This window comes from Protobothrops mucrosquamatus, unplaced genomic scaffold (assembly GCF_001527695.2).
Source record: "Protobothrops mucrosquamatus isolate PMUCROS unplaced genomic scaffold, P.Mucros_1.0 scaffold1653, whole genome shotgun sequence".
NCBI lineage: Eukaryota > Metazoa > Chordata > Lepidosauria > Squamata > Viperidae > Protobothrops > Protobothrops mucrosquamatus.
Genome location: NW_015387810.1, coordinates 219,096 through 239,575, shown reverse-complemented (window position 1 = coordinate 239,575; position 20,480 = coordinate 219,096). Strand labels below are relative to the sequence as shown.

General features: G+C 35.5%; 1 protein-coding gene across 1 annotated transcript in view; it reads left to right on the top strand.

The window, feature by feature from the left end:
- The window catches only part of IQGAP2 (IQ motif containing GTPase activating protein 2), a 119,993-nt gene that overhangs the window by 8,896 nt on the left and 90,617 nt on the right, over positions 1 to 20,480 (top strand). Inside the window, exon 2 of the mRNA XM_029285423.1 lies at positions 18,669 to 18,768. Within this exon, the coding sequence (XP_029141256.1) occupies positions 18,669 to 18,768 (100 nt within the window). The remainder of the gene's footprint in view (positions 1 to 18,668; positions 18,769 to 20,480) is intronic.

Below are 20,480 nucleotides of genomic sequence, written 5' to 3'. Positions count from 1 at the left end.
TAAATAATAAATTTTTTATTTTAAAGTAGTAATTTGCCTCCCATAGGTCTTTTTTCAAATGAATATAATATTGACTTGGGAAGTGCTGATCCAGACCAACTTTGAGATGGCTGTAAGTAGCAGTAGTTTAGTTTTATATCTTGTTCTGTTTAGCCCATCTAGTTGTTCTCAAACATAAAACAAAGTTGAATGAATGGTAATATATGGTAGTGATATTGTACTTCAGGGTTATGAAATAAAATATCTGCCCACCTAGTCTGTATCAGGGGTCCCCAACCCCCGGTTCGTGGACCAGTACCGGTCTGTGGCATGCCAGTAATCGGTCCACACAAACAAGCGAAGCCCTATTTGTGGGATGCAGGCAGCACACAAAACCACGTACCCTCCAGTCCGTGGAAAAAACTTTCTCCACAGAACTGGTCCCTGGTTCCCAAAAGGTTGGGGACCTCTGGCCTATATTGTCTATTTTTTCCAGTTCAAAAACCAAGCCTTTATTTTAAGAGCTGGTTTTAACATTAAAAGCTTTTCTTACTTGAGACAGCTTAACTGAAAATTTTCTGAAAGGTAGCATCTCTGGTGGATGAACTTGTCCATACAATTTTCTTAACGGCAATATTAGGAGTGGCTTGTTGTTGACTTTTTTCAGAATATTCTTTTTTTACTTCCTAATCTGTTCTATCCAAGTACTGAGCAGATTACATGCCTATTTGAATCTTAAGATCCTTTTTGGAAAGCCTTTTCTGTATTCCTTTCGCAAGTGTGATTAGATCTGACATCTTATTGATGATCTTTGTCATCATTTTAGGCCTTAGGCAGAGAAATCTATGGAGCTTTCCAAGCTATTGGTAAGAGGCAGCCTGGTGGAGATGGAAAAACTTTTGCATTTCTCCATCTTTCTCTGTTTTTTATTTTTTATTTTTTGATTCATTTATGACATTGTAATTATTTTGGTTCGAGGCATGGAATGGGTTTTCCAATCTGCCCTTTTAGAAGCGTATTTTTACTTTTGAAAGTCAAGGCATCCCAACTTGAGTTCATGTAAAACATTTTGGGAAGGCAACAGGTGAACCTATTTCTTTTTCCAAGATAAACATACTTTGCAGATTCCTGGAGGAGAATCAAAAAGTTATGTAACCTATGAAACACTGTTGGAACCATTAAAGTTCATAGCTCATTATTTAAATTGTTACATTAAATTATGAAGACTTCAATATTCTTACTAAAGCAGAGGTTTCTTACTAAAAAAAAACACCTTATTCAAGCTGTGTGAAGTGGAAAAATTAAGTTTTTTTCACTATTTTGTTTAATTCTTAAATTCAGTAGAACTCCTTTCTATTTTCTGAGATGTATTTTTAAAAATTTAGATATACGTTTTAATGCTTTATTCTATACATTTTACTTTTCTTTGTTTACATATTGATATGCAATCTGTACAACTCAATAATATAAGTGCAATTTTTGGTATAGAGAAGCATATTGTGAAACAATTCCCTACAAACAGAACAAATTCATAATACTGTAGTTGTCATAAATGATGTAGACTGAACATTATTTAGTAAGAAATGCTCAGGTCTTCCTGAATATTTCATTACAGTTGTTGGTGCAGAATATTAATGTCAAGTGTTACACATATTTCAGAATCAGTACAGGTGGTCCTTGCATAACAGCTGTCCTATTTAATAAAAGTTCAAAGTTACGACAGGGCCAAAAAAGTAACTTTACAACCATAGCTTTCAATTAAGAACATTTGTAGCTTCCCTGATCACATGATAGATTTAGTGCTTCACAATCAATGGGCATGTACAATGGTTGCAGCATTCCAAGGTCACATGATTGTCATTTAAATGCTTCATAGGTGGCTTCCAATAAGCAGGATCAATGGAGAAGCTGCCAGTAAAAACATACATTGCAGTTATTGATGTCTTGCTTAATAAATGGTTTGCAGAGTGATGGAGTTGCCAGTCCCAATTGAACTTGTTAAGCAAGGATTATCTACATGTAACAAAATAGTTAATGGTTGCAGAATTGTTATTTATTTAGTAATCAAATTTATATAGCCACCCATCTCACCAGAAGTGAGTCTGGTCTGCATAAAATAATTAAAATTATTGAAATATAATTGCCTTAAACTTATACTAAAATGAGTGCTTCCCAGTGTTGATGGATTGGAATGAAGTTTCAAATTATATTAATGTGAATTAACACTATTCTGATAACAGATAATACAGACTTGTAGTTTTTTTGGGGAAGCAGTTATTTAGTGACTTTATGCCTCTCTCTTCCTTGTTTTTAATCTTACCCCCTTCCTTTAAACAATTGAAAAGGTCACAAAGTAAATACCAGATTTTTGTAATTCATCAGAACTCCTAATTGTCTAGTGTTGGGCATACAAACAATTCACTCTCCCTCCCATATCCAGCAGTGTGGGAGGGACAGAAGAAAACACTGTTGGAAAAGCCTTTGCTTGCAGTTAATAATAGCTATAAAATTAAATGGCGAAAATTACATAGATTTGATTAGGCTAGATGGAGGATATTTGGTTAAATAAGAATATCTGCGTCTGCAGTAAAGGTTACAAGAATAGAAAGCATGCTTGTTTTCCATTGAAAATACAAAGTGCTATAGATATTTCGTTCTGTCTATAGTTTAAATCCAAAAACAGAAAGCAAAATGAAGGAAAAGGTAAGTTCTTATTATCAAAAATGGATCAGTTTTAGAAAATTATGAAGTATCTCAATAAACATCAAGTATATGTGGTTATAAATATTACTGTCAAGTACAGTAGTTAATATTAATACTTTGCTATAAGAGGTTTTATCAAAAGGCCATAGTTTTATTTCCCTTCCTAAGATCTCAAGATACCTTGGATAAATAGATAAAAAATGTAGAGACCAAACTTTTAATTTTTTAAAAATTGTAGCCTACAGAAGATAATTATGAAGCCACTGCATGGCAGAGTTGGTGTTTCCAGTCTGTTCTACTCCTTTTAGGGTTGGTTTGCTTAAATGTTAAATACTTTGTGACTACTGAAGACTTAATCCACCTATTTCTTTCCTTTAACTGTGGGGAAACTCTACAAATGTTCATTTTTTGTATTTCAATAGCTTATTTCTGGGGGCCTTTGGATTGGGAAACAGAACGAAAGTTTTGGATGACCTAGCCACTCTAGTACCTAACCTCTGGAATTTTGTATAAAGAATTTGCTTTTGAGGTTCTGTGGACAATAATCATACTAATAATAGAAGCGTTCTTTGAGAGGGCTTTGAAACTAAAAGACAAAAAGAAGGGAAAATGGAGTGTAAGCAGTACAAATACAATTAAAACTGGGGCCAAAACGTTCAGTGGGCAAATGCATGTGGTAATCTGTTAAACTATGGTTGTAGTAGAGGTTCAGAACTTCCTAAAAGTAATCCTTACCACATGAAAATTGGAAGCAGGAGTTACATTGTTAAGTGTCATGGTTATAAGGCACGACATCACATGATGTGCCAACTTACCATAGCAGTTCCAGTAGCCCCAGTTGCTATTATTAGATAGATTCTGTGGAGTCACGTCATCCCTTGGTCATGTTATTAACTGCAAGCTGCTTACAGAGCATCCAAATTGCAACCACATGACCATAGAGAAGCTGCAACAGCCAAAGCTACAAAGACCCATTGCAACTACTCATTCGGTGGTCTCATAACTTTGAATAATATCTGAATGAATGGGTGTTAAATGAGGACTACCTGTATTAAAGTAAAATCAAGAGAACTCCTGGGGGGGTGCAATGATTAGAATGCAGTATTGCAAGCAAACTCTTCCTACAGCCTGGAGTTTGATCCTGATGGGGCTGAAGGTTGACTCAGACTTTCATCCTTCCAAGGTCAGTAAAATGAAGACCCAGATTGTTGGGGGCAATATATTGATATTGTAAACTGCCCAAAGAGTGCTGTGAAGCACTATGGGACCATATATAGGACTAAGTGGCATTGCTATCTATATTCAGTCATTAACAAAGGCAGCCAATTCCAATTTGTTTTAAACTTTTATCTAAATACTTAGTTCTATTTCCATAAAAATATACAAAAAGAAGAGTGTTTTCTATTAAATTAATATCTCAAAAATAGACAGTGTTGTGGCCTACTTTTGTTTAACTGCTGAAGCAATGTCTGTGAACCCCACCTTGCATCTCACTTTATATGACTTGAATTATAAAATCTACCTTTTGAAAAACTAAGTATTCTAATGTGTTTTCATTCTACTGTAAAATTGAGAATATTTTTTCTCTTGGTATTTTTTGATTGGGAAAACGTTTCCCCTTTGATTTTATTAAGAAAAGGTTGTAACATGCTGCTATAAAACTGAGATTTAATTTAGCTTGTCTACTTAGCTTTACTTCAGAACTTTTCATTATGAGCCAACTTCTTTGTAAAAGTACGATTGGGTTTTTAATAGCTGGCTGGCCTCTCTCCAGTGGCAAATAACTTTGGAACTGCATAGACTATTAATTTAATGTGATCATGAGCTAAATACAAATTAGTTGAAGGCAGGAGGTGAAAGTTCAGTAGGTTATTTTACCAATAAGATAATAGTATATCATCAAAAGAACATAAAGTGGTTGAAGAAATTAAGTACCATTTGTTTTAAGTCACAGTTACCTTTACAAAATATGCAGTCATCTTAAGAATATGTATAGTATATGTATATGGGGAGAGAGAGAGAGTTTGAGTAATCTTATTTTATTCAGATCTTCAGTTTTTCACTTACATGCATGTTTTCACTTTCCTAAATTTATTACAGAATTATGGTAATAAGAATTTCACTAAAAAATAATTCAGCACTATGTATCTGTAAGCTGCCCAGAATCGTAGTTATTGGGGAGATGGGTGGCATATAAATTTAATAAATAAATATATCATGAAAACTCTAGATGGATACATAAATATGATATTTACTTTGTTCTTAAGATAGATTTGCTTTGTGAAATACTACAATTTTAGAACACGATAGAATCCACCATCTCATGGCTTATAAATAATAAATTATGTGAAAACTATTGCTATACATCCAGGTCTCGCTAAGATATTCAAGCCAAAATATGGGTTGATTTATTTACTGCCTTTGTTTGTTAAAGTTCTTGCAGCCTAGTGCTTTCTGACATTTATGTAAACTCATTGACAATGTCATTCAGAATTTCGGTTGCAACACCCAACTGTGTATCTTTTCAGTTGATGCCAAAGAGGATGTGGAAGTTCTGATCATTTTTTTTAAAAAAATCAGATTTATATTCCACCTTATGTAACAGGTGTCAAGGCAATATATGTAATGCTCACTTCTACTATTTCTCCACAACAACCGCCTTGAGAGATAGGTAGGCTGAGGGAAAGTGATTGTCCAAAAGTCAGTCACTAAACTGTTGGGGTTGGATCTCCTTGCTCCAAGTCCCATACCTTAGCCATTATACTGCACTGATCCTCAAAACAATGATCAGCCAAAAGTGTTATTGATTATACTATTCTAACAATTAACATGAGATATGAAGTGATATTACACTGCTGTATACAGTGATATGCTGGATTTAGAGGAATAACTGAAGCTCATCTATTGACCAGCTTGTAGTTTGGGAGTATGAACTCCTTTGGATAGCCTGTATGTCATCTGAATGACCAAGTCAGTCCAGTGGTTAAGGCCCCAGGCTAGAATAGAAGTCAAGAGATTGTGAGTTTTAATTTCGCACTAAGCTTCACTTTAGGCTGGGCAACTTTAGGCCAGTCACTTTCTCTCAGTCCAACTCACCTCATAGGATGGTTGTTGAAGTAGTAAAAGTAGAAGGAAGGAGTATTAAGTATATTCACTGCTTTAACAGACTAACAGAATTGGAAAGGGCCTTGGAGGTCTTCTAGTCCAACTGCCTAACCAAGCAGGAAACCCTATATCCAGTGGTGGGATTCAGCCAGTTCGTACCACTTTGGCAGAACTGGTAGCTAATTTTTTGTTGCCCAGACCAGAATGAACTTCCAGAAGCAGCATCCACACAGAGAACTGGTTGTTCACATATTTGAATCCCACCACTGCCTATATATAATTTCAGACAAATGATTGTCCCCAATCTCTTCTTTAAAAACCTTCAGTGTTGGAACACCCACAACTTCTGGAGACAAGTTGTTCCACTGACTGATTACCGTAATTGTTCTTTCTGGAAAATTTCTCCTTAGTTCTAGATTGTCTCTCTCTTTGATTCATTTCCATCCATTGCTTCTTGTCTTGCCTTCAGGTGCTTTGGAGAATAGGTTAACCCCCTCTTTGTGGTAGCTCCCTAGATACTGGAACACTGCTATCATGTCACCCCAGTCCTTCTTTTAATTAAACTAAACATAGCCAATACCTGCAACTGTTCTTCATATGTTTTAGCCTCCAGCCCCTTAATCATCTTTGTTCTTCACTCTTTCTAGAGTCTCAACATCTTTTTATATTGTGGCAATCAAAACTGGATGCAATATTGCAAGCGTGGTCCTAGCAAGGCATTATAAAGTGGTATTAATTATGTGATCTTGATTCTATCCCTCTGTTAATGCATCCTAGGACTGTGTTAGCTTTTCTGGCAGCTGTAGCATAATGATATTTAAGTGATTGCCCACTAGGACTCCAAGATCCCTCTCGTAGTTACAGCTATTGAGCCAGGTACCACCTATTTTATATCTGTGCATTTGATTTTTCTTGCCTAATGTAGAACCTTACTTTTCTCACCAATTTTGAGTTACTTATAAAAATAATAAAAGCAGAATAAGAAAGAAGAGGGCAATACTTTCCTAGATGGTCATCTGACAGTGTGGTCAAGAATGCCCATTGACCAATTTAAACTGCTGGTTTTTCTGATTATTATTATTATTATTATTATTATTATTATTATTATTATTATTATTATTATTATTATTATTATTATTATTATTATTATTATTATTATTATTATTTAGATTTATATCCCGCCCTTCTCCTCGTAGGACTCAGGGCGGCTGACAATCAATTAAAATACATAAATGACAATACAAGTTTAAAATTAATTAAAAAATATTAAAGATTGTCCAATTTAAAATATTGATTAAAACCCCTCTAAAAATTANGGGTCCGATGCCATGGAGCGCTTTAAAGATGATAGTCAGCACCTTGAAGCGCACCCGGAAGATGCCAAAATACTCGGAGGCCTACCTCTCCACTTTCCATTTGAGTCTTTCCAGAGATTCTTTCATCTTCCTTCTATGCTTCCTGTCTCCTAGAGATGAAGCTAATGTAATAGCACACGGAATTTAGAACTGCCAATCAGGTTCGATAATTTAGCTCTGTGGTGTTGCCCTTTAAATTACTGGTAAAATGTTCCATCACATCCTCAGTGATTAAAGTTACTTCTTGATTAAATCTCCCATTTTGTTTCATCATCTTTTTTATCTGCCTGTTTTTGTTTTTACTTTTTGGCATTTTCTCATGGTTTTACTAAAAATGTATTTGAGAATAATACATTATGGAATATAATAAATAAATTGTTCATATAATTAGAAACTGGGACACACAACAATGTGGTTAACCTATAACAATTTATTATGTGATTGGTTTGTTTTGACTTAGCATGATTTGTTAACCCACTCAGTTATAGCTTAGCATTATCTGTGGATCAGGCCATTGTCTTTGGTTATTTGGTTTGTGTGAACTTTTCCACTGCAATATAGAAAGGTAAATTATCGGCATTATTGCAAGCATCTGATTTTAGGCTTATATTTGTAATTGTGCTTGAGTGCAATAACTTTGTACATCATGCATAATCATAGTGTGATTTATTTGGTATTGGCATAGCATCTTCTGTGAACCCAGCTATTCTACGTTAAACCATACTTAACAAATGAACCCACCCAGTGTTGACTATGAGGCCACTCTTTTGTAAGGATAATATAGGGTGTGTTAATGTTCATATTTTACTGACAGCTTCCTCCATCCCAAACTGGAAATCCTCCAGTTGTATTTTAGGCTACAGTACTATTGGTTAAACTCACTTGGGATTATGAGAATTTTAGTTCAATGATTAAGGAAAGCTGGAGTAATAAATGCTTATTGGGTACTATGTCAAAATCCACTTACATACTTATCTTCCTCTGGGTTCTGATGGCTATATATAGGTTGGCTTTTTTCAGCCACTTCTGTAAGTCTTATTACCTTAAACCTTGTATTCATTGGTGCCCATTCAACTAATTTATGGTTTCAACCTTCTGTAATATGTATAGATATGTTTTGTAACATAGCAACATTTCTCATAAAGCTGCTTTTTTATGAAATATGGTATTACCTTACCATCTCTTGTATTCACTTTTATAAATTGCTTGATAAAGAGAGAAACCTGCTTTTTTTGAAAAAAAAAAGATTACATAGATAAGTAGAACATAGAAACATGAGTCTCCCAACATTGCTATGGCAACTAGAATAAATGGTAGGCAAGTGGACTGAACATCAAATTGAGCTTTTTGTTTAAAAAAATCTTGTGCCTTATAGAACGTTCAAAACAGTAAAATGGCAAATCTTTAATTTGTCTACCCTCAGTATTTAGCCATCTTGAGAGAAAGGTAAAGACATACCAAAAATCACATTAAAAAATCTGTTTGAAGGTCAGTAAAAAGGTAGGATCTCTCTTAATCATTAATTTATGCAGGTGCAAATCTGAAGTTGGTCCCAAACAGTTTATTAAATAGTGTACTTATTACATTTTCTTAATTCCTCATGATGCTTTGCAACATCTAACTGTTCTATAATTGCACGCGAAATGTAAGCCTCCTTAACACAAGAGACCAGTAAAAAAAACTGTTTATGAGACTGAATACCATCAGTACTTCATTGGCAAAGTGGAAAAGCTGAAATAGTACATCTTTAGCTATTTCTTTTAAGTGACATTGTAGAAAGACCAACCAAGCATAACAGGAGGATGTTTGCTCCTCCAGCCTCTTTTTTTTTTAATTCTATCTACAGCCTTCCCTGACTTCATTGTATAAATTTGGCAGTGCATTTTTTTTCTATGGTTGAAAATGCATGACTAACCTGATGTAACCTCTAAAATAGATATAATGTAGAAAAAAAAATAAGTTCCAACATTTTTAGAGGGAAGAAAAGGAATTTCTGGTACCACTTGCATGATTCAGCCATTTTTGTTTGGCAGCCTCCTAACTTTTGTAGTCCCTTTCTTCCTCATAAAAAATTAAGTCAATCCTTAGCTCTGCAAAGGTTGTTCACAAATAATTTTAAAAAACAAAGTCCTATAGAAAGGATAGCTGCTGTGCATTGGCAATGACTTAAATCAGCATTTCTCAACCTTGACAACTTGAAGATTTGTGGACGTCAAGTCTTAGAATTCCCAGCCAGCACACTGGGCTGAGGAATTCTGGTAATTGAAGTTCACACCTCTTCAAATTGCCAAGGTTGAAAAACATTGACTTAAATTATATAGGCAAGGAAGATGGTGTGAAATGTACCTAATATAACTCTTCACCTTGAAGCTGTTGCGAATACTGTGGAAACCAGCAGATGGCTATCTATATTTACATTCTGGTTGAAAATATTGTTTTTCTGTGGTCTGAGGTTGTTTGATCCTCACTGATATCTTTAAACTGAAGGTTTAATTACCTTTAAATTGTAGAAGATTAATTATTAGATGCTGCAGTGTTATGGATTTTCACATGATGTATTACTGATAAGTATTAGGATACTGTAAGTAAGTGGTGTCAAGCCTTAATTGTTATGGTTGTAGAAAGTCAATTAGATTTATCAGCCCTCCTAAAAATGTTTTTTTAATAGTAGTTCTCCTTTTAAAATATAGTAGTTAAACCAAATATCCATCTCTAAATTTAGGAGATCGCTAACTTTAGCATGTTTTAATACACTTTCAACAGCTTTCGTTCAGAGAAAGTTCTAGAATATTTCTTATTCTGTAAGAATTTGTTGTGCTGAAGTGGTGGTTGAAGATGCAATCCATGTATTATAGGGGTGCCATTTTATAAAAATGCAAAGTTAGGTTTTATATCTTCCTTGCTATATTAATTAAGTTTCTAGGTTATTCAGATTTATTTAATGCATAGTAGTTGTTAATGATATATAACTCAATTTCTTTGTAGCCATTTTTTTGCTATTGTTGCTAATCATATTGATTATTTGGTTATTGTACTTAGTTTTTAAACTTCTATTTTATAAATTTTAATTTCTGTCTCTTAAAGTGAAATTCTAATTTTTGACCATAATAAAGAACTGATTGACTTGACTAGACGGGAAGATGCATGGCTCTAACTATGGATTATCTCCATCTGTTTGACAGATTGCACAGAATTAGACTTAAGGAACCTTAAGAGATCATGGCCAGCTCAGTGGATGATTTCCACCATAGCACTTAATTCTGACTCCTGTCTTTTGCAATGGAAAATGGATTATAAAATGGTTCTTAAATTCTGAGATACTGGAGAAAAATAGTTTGAGTTATAGAAACACATTTTTCCCCAAGTAACTGTTCTTAATAGTGGAACATAATCTTTGCATGGAGGAGTTGATCAATTCAGGCCTTTATTATTATTAATTGAAGGATTTCAGGCAGTAGAATTAAGAGAGAACTGTCATCAATTAGAATAGAATAAATGGTAATAGATAGAAGTCTGATGTCCCCCTGTCACATGTATTAGGCTATAACTAACACTATTTTCAGCAAGATGTTGAAGATACTAGTGGTTAAGAATGATAGTCATTTAACACTTTAGATATCCATCAGGATGAAAATAATTGGAGGAGACAGTATGAATAGATGTACTGGAAACTTGATTTTAAAGAAGCTTTATGTGTTTGGACTCATAAGAGTTTAAAATTTAATATGGATCTCATTCCAATGAGCTAATAGTTTTGGTATGCTTAGTGAACTTCCCCCTCACATCTTCTAACATATACCGACATACGTTTTCTGAGAGAATTGTTATAGTATTTTGGATAAAGCAGTCTTCAAGTTTGTTACCCACCTCCCCCATACACTAGGACAGCAACACCCAGAATTTTGAAAATTGAAGTTCTACTACGTCTGAAGGATTCCAAATGAAAGTTGGAATAGAATCTTAGATCTGAAAGGAGACTATAGTTTTTGTTTTAGAAGTAGGATTGATGTTAGAAAAAACAAGCCCCAAGTCTCTTTAAATGTGTGGAAATATATTCCTGATTCTTCAGATTCAGATTATTCTCTATTTGGATGATGGCAGAATCTGTAGCTCTTTTGGTAAATTATACTGATGGTTATGATTGTTTTGTCCTGTGATATATCTGCTTACACCTAACATCAGTAATTTATGCCCTCCTAGTAATAGAAAGTCTTAATACTGTACCCACAGTGAAGTTTGAGACAGTAATAATCTCTAATCTTGCTTATCTTATCTTGTTTGGCACCATTGTGTTTACTTTTTGTAATTTTTACAGTTGCACGTAACTTTCATTATCGCATGATTGAAAATAATAAAATTCAGGTTATCTAATTTTAAATTAACTTTCATTAATCCATGAATATTGTAGAATGATGTTATACATGCACGGATATATATTGAAAATGTGTATTTTCATCAACACCAAGCCAGACGTTTTATATAAATATTTTTTTTACAGGTTAGTTTGTAATCTTAGTTTGCATACCCAGGAACAAGAAGCATGATAATAGAATAATTTCACCAGAATAACCCCAAATGACTCAAGTTGTTCCAGAAGCCAATTTATTAGATAAGGGAATGCAATTCATTTCCAAAATTGTTTAAGTAATTTTGCCAGCAATATTGATTTTGACTGAAAGTTCAAATCCTGCATTTGGAACCAATTGTTTTAATTGCTGTATTGCAGGGCTTTTCAGTCAGTGGTACACGTACCACCAGTGGTACTTTAGCATCGGGCAGGTGATACGTGACCCCTAGCCAAGTATAGCGGGGGAGGGAACCAGCTAAAGCGACGTCACACTGACCTGGAGGAGACCAGCTGGAGCTGCAGGGCTCGGCAGAAGCCCCAGGATCTGCACGCATGGCTGCATGCTGATTGGAGCTTCTGGCGCACCCAGAAGAGAAAAGAAGGAAGAGGAGGTGAAGAGAGGAGAAGCTATAAAAGGCAGGAGAGAAAAAAACAGAGAAAGAGAGAGAAGAGAAGAGGCTTTTGTTAGCGAAGCGGTGAGGAGAGAGCTAGCGAGCGGCCTTTGCGAGTGAAGGGTGAGTGAAAGAGTGAGCGAGGGGCTTGTACGAGCAATGTGTGTGTGAGTGTGAATGGAGCAAGAGAGAAGCTTTTGCGAGCAACATGTGTGAATGGAGCAAGAGAGAAGCTTTTGTAAGCAACATGTGTGAATGAGAGCAAGGTAGAAGCTTTTGAGATGTTGAGACTCTAGAAAGAGTACAGAGAAGAGCAACAAAGATGATTAGGGGACTGGAGGCTAAAGCATATAAGGAACGGCTGCTGGAATTGGGTATGTCTAGTTTAATGAAGAGAAGGATGAGGGGGGACATGATAGCAGTGTTCCAGTATCTCAGGGGCTGCCATAAAGAAGAGGGAGTCAAGCTATTCTCCAAAGCGCCTGAAGGCAGGACAAAAAGGAACAGGTGGAAACTAATCAAGGAGAGAAGCAATCTAGAACTAAGGAGAAACTTCCTGACAGTGAGAACAATTAACCAGTGGAACAACCTGCCTCCAGAAGCAGTGAATGCTCCAATACTGGAAGTTTTTAAGAAGAGACTGGACAGCCATTTGTCCGAAATGGTATAGGGTTTCCTGCCTGAGCAGGGGGTTGGACTAGATGACCTTCAAGGTCCCTTCCAACTTTATTATTATTATTATTATTATTATTATTATTATTATTATTATTATTATTATTATTATTATTATTATTATTATTATTATTATTTTGTAAGCAACATGTGCGTGAGAGCAAGAGAGAAGCTTTTGCAAGCAACGTGTGGGAATGAGCAAGGGAGAAGCTTTTGTAAACAACATGTGTGTGAATGAGAGTGAGGGAGAAGCTTGTGCGAGCAATGTGTACGTGAATGTGAGCAAGCGAGAGGCTTTTGCTAGCAAAGGGTGAGGGGGGTTGCGAGCGAAGGATGAGAGGAAAAAGGGAAAAGTGAGGGGGAGAAGGGAAAAAGAAAAAAAAAGGCATTGACTTCTGAGTTCCACTGTTACAGTAGGAAGGAAACATTAACATTGAACCTCAACATTTTACTTTTCCATAATATTATAAACTAGCCATTTCTATAACAACAAATGAATTTAACCAGTAAAGCCCAAAATCCCCTCCTCCCATTTTTTTTAATCATCAAGTTTTTGACACCTTGCTAAGCACTGGTGGTACTTGAATATTGTCATGTCCTAAAAGTGGTACAATCTGTGAAAAGGTTGAAAAGCCCTGCTGTATTGCTTAGCTTTATTCAATTTTACATTGATCTTATTTATAAAAACATTTATTAGAGATGCCCTTCATTCTTGTAGGTTCCAGGATGATGTGCAAATGCAATTTAAACTGGAAGTAAAGGTCACTTTTTTAAAAATCTGAACCATTCTGGGAACAAATTTACTGAATATGAGTAAATAAAATAGGATTACAAAGCTTCTACCTATTTTGCTTGTAGTTCTGAAGAACGTTTTGCATCCATTCAGTGATAAATAATGCTGGAATTATTTAGAGACTCACTGCAGGAATTGACATAGTTCAGAGCTCTAAAAACTTGATATACAGAGTATAGGTAGTTATAGACTTACAACCATTAAGTGACCATTTGAAGTTACAACAGCACTGAAAAAGTTACTTATGACCTTTTTTCACTCTTATGTTGGTTGCAGCATCCTATGGTCATGTGATCCAAATTGTGGGTGCTTTGGATGCATTTATGGTGGTTGCAGTGTCCTGAGTCATGTCATCAGCTTTTACGACATTCTGACAAAGTCAATGAGGAAATCAAATTCACTTAACAATTTGTGTTACTAACTTAACAACTGCAGTGATTCACTTAAACAACTGTATCAAGAAAAGTTGTAAAATGTGGCAAAAAAAATAACAACTGCCTTGTTTAGCAGCGGAAATTTTGGGCTTAATTGTGGTTGTAAGTTGAGAACTACCTTTTCCCACCTTCTGCCTTCAAGATATATAGAAGTACCATTTCCATTGTTCTTCAGCAGCACAAGATTGGGTAGCATTGCTCTTGTTGAAAGTTGTGCTGAATAGAGATTGGCTTAGGTTTGTGGCCTGATTTACATACAGATGGTCCCTAATTAACAACCATTCACTCGGTAACCATTCAAAATGAATTTTTAAATAACTTTATTAAGTTTTTTGAATTAAAAAATAAGTACTAACAAGAAACTGTAGCATTTGGAGATTTGGAAAATACTGTTTCAAATTTGATCATGGAGTCCAGTCAATTATTTGGACTTCTCACTGCTTCTCCCCACCTCTCAGATAAAGTTTCTTTGAAAGAGTTTCTAGAAAAAAAGCTGGATGTTTATGTAATATTAAATAAATGATACTGATAAACCATATTTCATAAATCATAATGACTGGGTTCACATAGTATGCAATATACATTGTGAATCAGTGAAGAATGCCAGAAAGGACTCTGAGCTTTTTCTTTCTCTTCTGCCTGTCAGACATAAAAAGTATTTTTTTTCTTTGTGTCTTATAAAAAATATGCCCTTTGTTTACACTCCTCTATTTCAAGTTAGCTATGACTCTGAAGAAGGTTTTGGGTGGTATGAAAGTCAGTTTAAATTATAGAGGAAAAGATTATGAGAAGTTTATGTCTGTGTATAATCTATAAGATGACAGTTGGGAGTTGGAAAGATGTGATTTGGGGCTGAGATAAATGGGTAATTGCTTAAAGTATTCATAACTTTCCTTATCCCTGCAGTTATTAATTAAAAGGTTATATTGATATATGAAGTTGCATATGTTTTTATCAACTGCTTCAAAAGAGGATTTGGAAATCTACTTTCCAATAACTAGTAGCTTAAAAGACAGTGAATCTTGATTAAATAAATATATGAAGGCTAGATCTATCTAACAATGATGTTTGGAAACTCCATGTCTTGAAATAATAGGTAGAGTGTTGGGGATCTTCAGTCTGAAGAAGCTATTTTGATCAGCAAAAAGTTTCAAACCAAAAGAAAAAGAAGTCCAGTTGCCATGACTTAACTTCCAGACACACCTTGAAGCCTTTCCAATGGCAAGTAGGGAAGGGGCTGATCTCATGTTTGTCCTTATTTTGAACAAAGACCAGCATAGACAAAACAGTTAGCAAACTGAAAGTAAAAAAGGTAGACCAAACATAAGACTTGATTAAAAGTATATTGTCTCTATTGTTACCACTGTAGGATATGTTTCTGTTATTATTTATTTATTTGGTCAAGTGTGGTTAGATACACAAGAAATTTGTCTCCTGTATAGAAGCACTCAGACAAATTCCTTGTATGTCTAACCACACTTGGCCAACTAAATAAATAACAGAAATATATCTTACAGTGGTAACAATAGTGACATACTTTTAATCTATGTCTTATGTTCTAGGATCAAAAAACAATGTTATTTATCTAAAATTTAGACATAAATCTAAAATTCTTAGGTTAAAATAAAATAGAATAAAGTGACATCTCTCTATACTTATTTAGTATTGTTTAAAAGTTAGGCACAGTTATACTATACAGTACTGAGGGATGGAGATCAGTCAGCTTGAATCTTGTCTTACTAGCAGCATAATGGAATTTGGCTATTTCCAGAGAGGTAGAAAATATCAGAATGATTTGGGTATTTTACCAAATAAGGGGAAATAAAATGGATTATAATATCTATATAAAAGCAGCAGTACAGTAAAATGTGGGTAATAGATTTTATGGTGCTTGTAACACATGGACATAATCAAGCAGCATATAGTCTTGATTTTTTTTGTATCTGCCTTTCAAAATGGTTGCCAGTGTTAAAAGGCCTTCTCATCGTGGATATGTAATATTGTTTAAGTATCTTGCCAGTTTAAACATATAAGATTGGCTGCTCAGGAAAGCATTCCTTGGCAGTAGAGCCTGGTCTTGTATTTCCACATCCAGAATATGTTAAGATTCTCCTGGCTTGTTCATGTCCCAAAGAAAGAAAAGCCTCTTGTGAAAAGCCATAAAATAGCAATTTAACAAGGAGTTATCACTTCCATCTAAGCACTAAAAATTGTCTACTAATGTCAGGGAGGTCAAACCTATGGGGAAAAAATTAACCCCAGGCATTATGTGAAGAAAATCAGCCCCTTTTTTTGTCTCAATGTCAATTGGTCCCATTTTGCAATGGTGCTTGGAGACTATATCTTAAGAATTTGGATTGTCCAGTTTCTAATTCTGAATAATTATCATAAGGGCCTAGCTGTGACCATACAATAACTGGGTACATACTTGGCTGTAAATAGCTGTAGGGGGAAAAAAAGAGAGGCTGATACAAAAAAGGCACTTCTTGTTCTGTAACAAGTTTTAATTGCTAAAGCTGACCTGTGGGTGTAACAAATTACATAATCTAGATGTGTGTTCTTGTGACCTAAAGCCTGGAAGACAATTCCAAGAAAACTGAAAACTTTAGCTTGTTCAGTTTTGTGTCTACTTAGTTGCCCCATATGGATTCAAGGGTGCAAATACTAATATTTTTGTCTTTTCATATTTTATTGTTAATTTATCATCTGTGCAATGAATGGCAAATGATCTTAGTGCACATTTTAAGCTAATTGGAATCTAGAAAAAAGCAAAATAGCATTGGGATGTATCTATGTGCCAACCCTGGTAGAAAAAAATCAATAATGGTGGTGTCAAAATGCAGCCCTGTGTGACTCCTCACTGAGGGAACTGCTTTTTGAATGGCATTGTGAAGTAAATCAAGTTTTGACACAATTTATATTTCAGTAGTAATAGCCATTTATTGTGGATTTAATGAGTTTGTCCCACAGTTGACTCTAGATATTTATTGTAGAAAACTTTAATCTGAATTTAGGTCTAGGGCTGGGACAAAATTGACAGTGGTTATCCTGGTGGAGAATTTTTGTCATAACCTGGATGACAGGAGGCACCCTTCTGGTCTTGGTAGATGCTCAACAGTGTTGAGTACTATTGTACTATTGACCATGATATATTTTGACCATCTGCAAGAGTTTGGAATGAGTGATATTATGTTTCAATGGTTTTGTTGCTTCTTGAGTGGACTGTTCTGTGTGGGGAATGGGGAGGTCACCCTGTGGAACTCATTTGTGGGATGCTGAAAAGTTTGATTTTCTTTCTACTGATTTTAATGTCTGCATGAAATTGCTGAGAGAGGACAGCTGTGGTTTGGAATGTATTATCATCAGTGTACGGCTTTACATCTATACCAGGCCAAGCTGGAGATACAATATGGAAATATTGTGAAAACAAAAGCTGTTGAGGTCTGATAAACGAAAAAAGGCTGAGGTTGAACCCTAGCATCACAGAGTAGTTTGTCGGAAGGGTTGTCAACTTCAGTTATAACTATGAATGGAATGGCATTTCCTCTGAAGGAGCAAGTTTGTGATTTGAGGAGTTCCCCCTCATGGTCACTGCTAGATAGGCAGGCACGGGCAATGGCCAGGGGAATTTTTGCCCAGCTTCAGTTATTGTGCCACCTACAACTTACCTGGAATGGGAGGCTCTGGCAATCTGTGGCTATAGAAAGAAGGTCTTTAGTAAATCATTAAGAACCTACAGTTTTAAATGCTTTATTTGTTTGTTTGCTTATTTAATCAATTAATTGGCTGTATATCTTACCGCAGTTTTAAATGCTTTATTTATTTAAACAATTAATTGGCCATTTATCTTACCACAGGATAATTGTGGGTAGCTTACAATATTAAAAAGATAAAATTATACAAATAAAATACTACAAAAATATAATACACAACCTAGCTAAAAATGGGGAAGGAGGGAGTGGGATAAGGAGGGGTAGAGGTGGGATCTGTTATTAATGTATTAACCACCCCCAATGTGAACCCCCCCTTTGGAATCCCAAGCCAACTGGCAGAGCCAGGTCTTGAAGCTCTTCTAGAAGGTCAGGAAGGTAGGAGCCAACCTCATTCTGGGGGACAAAATGTTCTAAAGGGCAGGAGCGATAGCAGACAAGGATTCCTGGACCATGCCAGCTGGAATTTAATTTCTTAAATTCTTCTATTTCAGAATTTGTGCTCTTAGTGTTTTGGTAATTAATTTGTTGTTCGTTGCGAAGTCGTGTCCGACCCATCGCGACCACATGGACAACGTTCCTCCAGGCATTCCTGTCCTCTACCATCTTCTGGAGTCCATTTAAGCTCTCACCTACTGCTTCAGTGACTCCATCCAGCCACCTCATTCTCTATCGTCCCTTTCTTCTATTGCCCTCAATCTTTCCCAGCATCAGGGTTGATCTCTAGGACTGACCGGTTTGATTGCCTTGTTTTGTTGTTTGTATTTCACCTTTAATAGAAATGCAAAATGTTTATGAAAAATATGGAATATAAAACATGGAACTTAAATCTATCTTTTAAATAATCAGCTCAGTTCATAATGAGCAATTGCTAATTTATAGTGTCTTCTGTCCTACTAAAAGTAATGCCATGACCGGTCCTCTTTACATTTAATTTGACCTGGTTTTCTAATTACAGCTATTGTGGATGATGAACGGCTTTCAGCAGAGGAGATGGATGAGAGGAGACGTCAGAATATTGCTTATGAATACTTATGCCATCTAGAAGAAGCAAAACGGTAATCATTTAAATGATATTGGGAAAGTTATATTGTAGAGTTTTGAGAAAGATACTGGCAGTACATCTCATTTTACAGAAATGTTAAAATAGCTAATATTGTAGCTGGGAAATCAACATAAATAAATGCATTTCTAAGAAAATACCTAAAACATGTCAGTTTTTGGTTGGCTTATCCCACAGGGAAGATAGGTGTCACTATATAAAGAAGAGGGCAATAAAGACCATTACTTTTGGTAATGGGAGAATGACAACAATCTTAGGGTAATCTAGTTTAAGGTAATCACTGCCATTCCCCTTGTCTCCACTGCAGACATTAGAAATGAATTAGAAGCAAATTTATTTTTTTCCACCCTCCTTTTATATAAAGAAATCAAATTATTTTATAGGAAATTAATTTGATAGATGGAGAAAAACTAAGTCTTTTAATTAAACAATTCTTAATTTAATTATAGAAGTATACTTCGGTAATCTTTGTATTCCTGATTCTTCCCCTTTTTAGAGTACATACTTCAGAACACTATTCAAAAATTAATGTGACTCTCAGTCCAAAGAAAGTTCTACATCTTAACTTCATATTGTGTATTGCTTTTAATGTAACGTTGGTTTTCTTCTGATTTTTTTTCAACTTCGCTCAAGTTTTTAATGCCCTAGTTCAGGGGTAGGCAACCTGGCTCTTTTATGACTCGTGGACTTCAACTCCCAGAATTCCTGAGCCAGCATGGCTGGCTCAGGAATTCTGGGAGTTGAAGTCCACGAGTCATAAAAGAGCCAAGGTTGCCTACCTCTGCCCTAGTTATTTGAGATTTTGGCCTCAATCTCCAAAGTTGAATCAATTACAGTGTGTTGGCGATTCATTTACATACTTACTACAGGTGTGTTAAGTCATTCAGATGGGTGCTATTGTTTGTGGTGATTCTGCAAATGAAATGCTGCTATTTGAAGCTCCGAGTCTGTGGTATCCACTTGATCCACTGTGATATCTTGCCATTTGAAGGCCTTCCCAGGTTATATGTGCAAAGTGGGTAGAGCGTATGGGCAAAGAAGACACTTTGATAAGAATTGCCACTGAATAAATGGTGCTGCTGTAAATAAAATTTTCTTGTGAATGATTTGCCCTGCTCTGTTATTTGCCATAGACTTATGGTAGGCATAGAATTTAGGGCTGTGCTTTGGCTTATAAAATGTGGACCTAAAGCATGATATAGAAACTGAAAGTTGTTTTAGATTCCCTTGAAGTGGGCTAATGTCTTTAATTTGCTCTATTTTCAGTTCCAATTTTCTTGCTAAGCTTTTTCTCTAATGTACTTTTGGTACTCTACAAATCTGTTGTCAAATCATAATGTCACATTGTACAAGCCCAGTTACAATTTTTGAACAGGTAGTGAAACTATGACAGAGTAGAGAGAAAAAGATGCATGTATTTGGCTTCTGTTAGAACTGCACACAATTTTCATCTACAATCTTCTTGAGTGGCTTTACGTGAGATTATTGTTGTTCGTCCATCGATTTTGAGACCTTGACATCTTATGGATTATGGGCCATCAGCGGTGTGTCCGTAGATGGCTGATGAGACCGATGTTAGCACGGAATGTTCTGCCACATACTGAACAGAGAAATGTGGACACTATTGCTTCAGCATTTGCAGCTCTGGCTTTACGGAGTGCTCGCTTCTCTTGTGCCAAGATTGTCCTTCTGTGTTCATATGTCTGG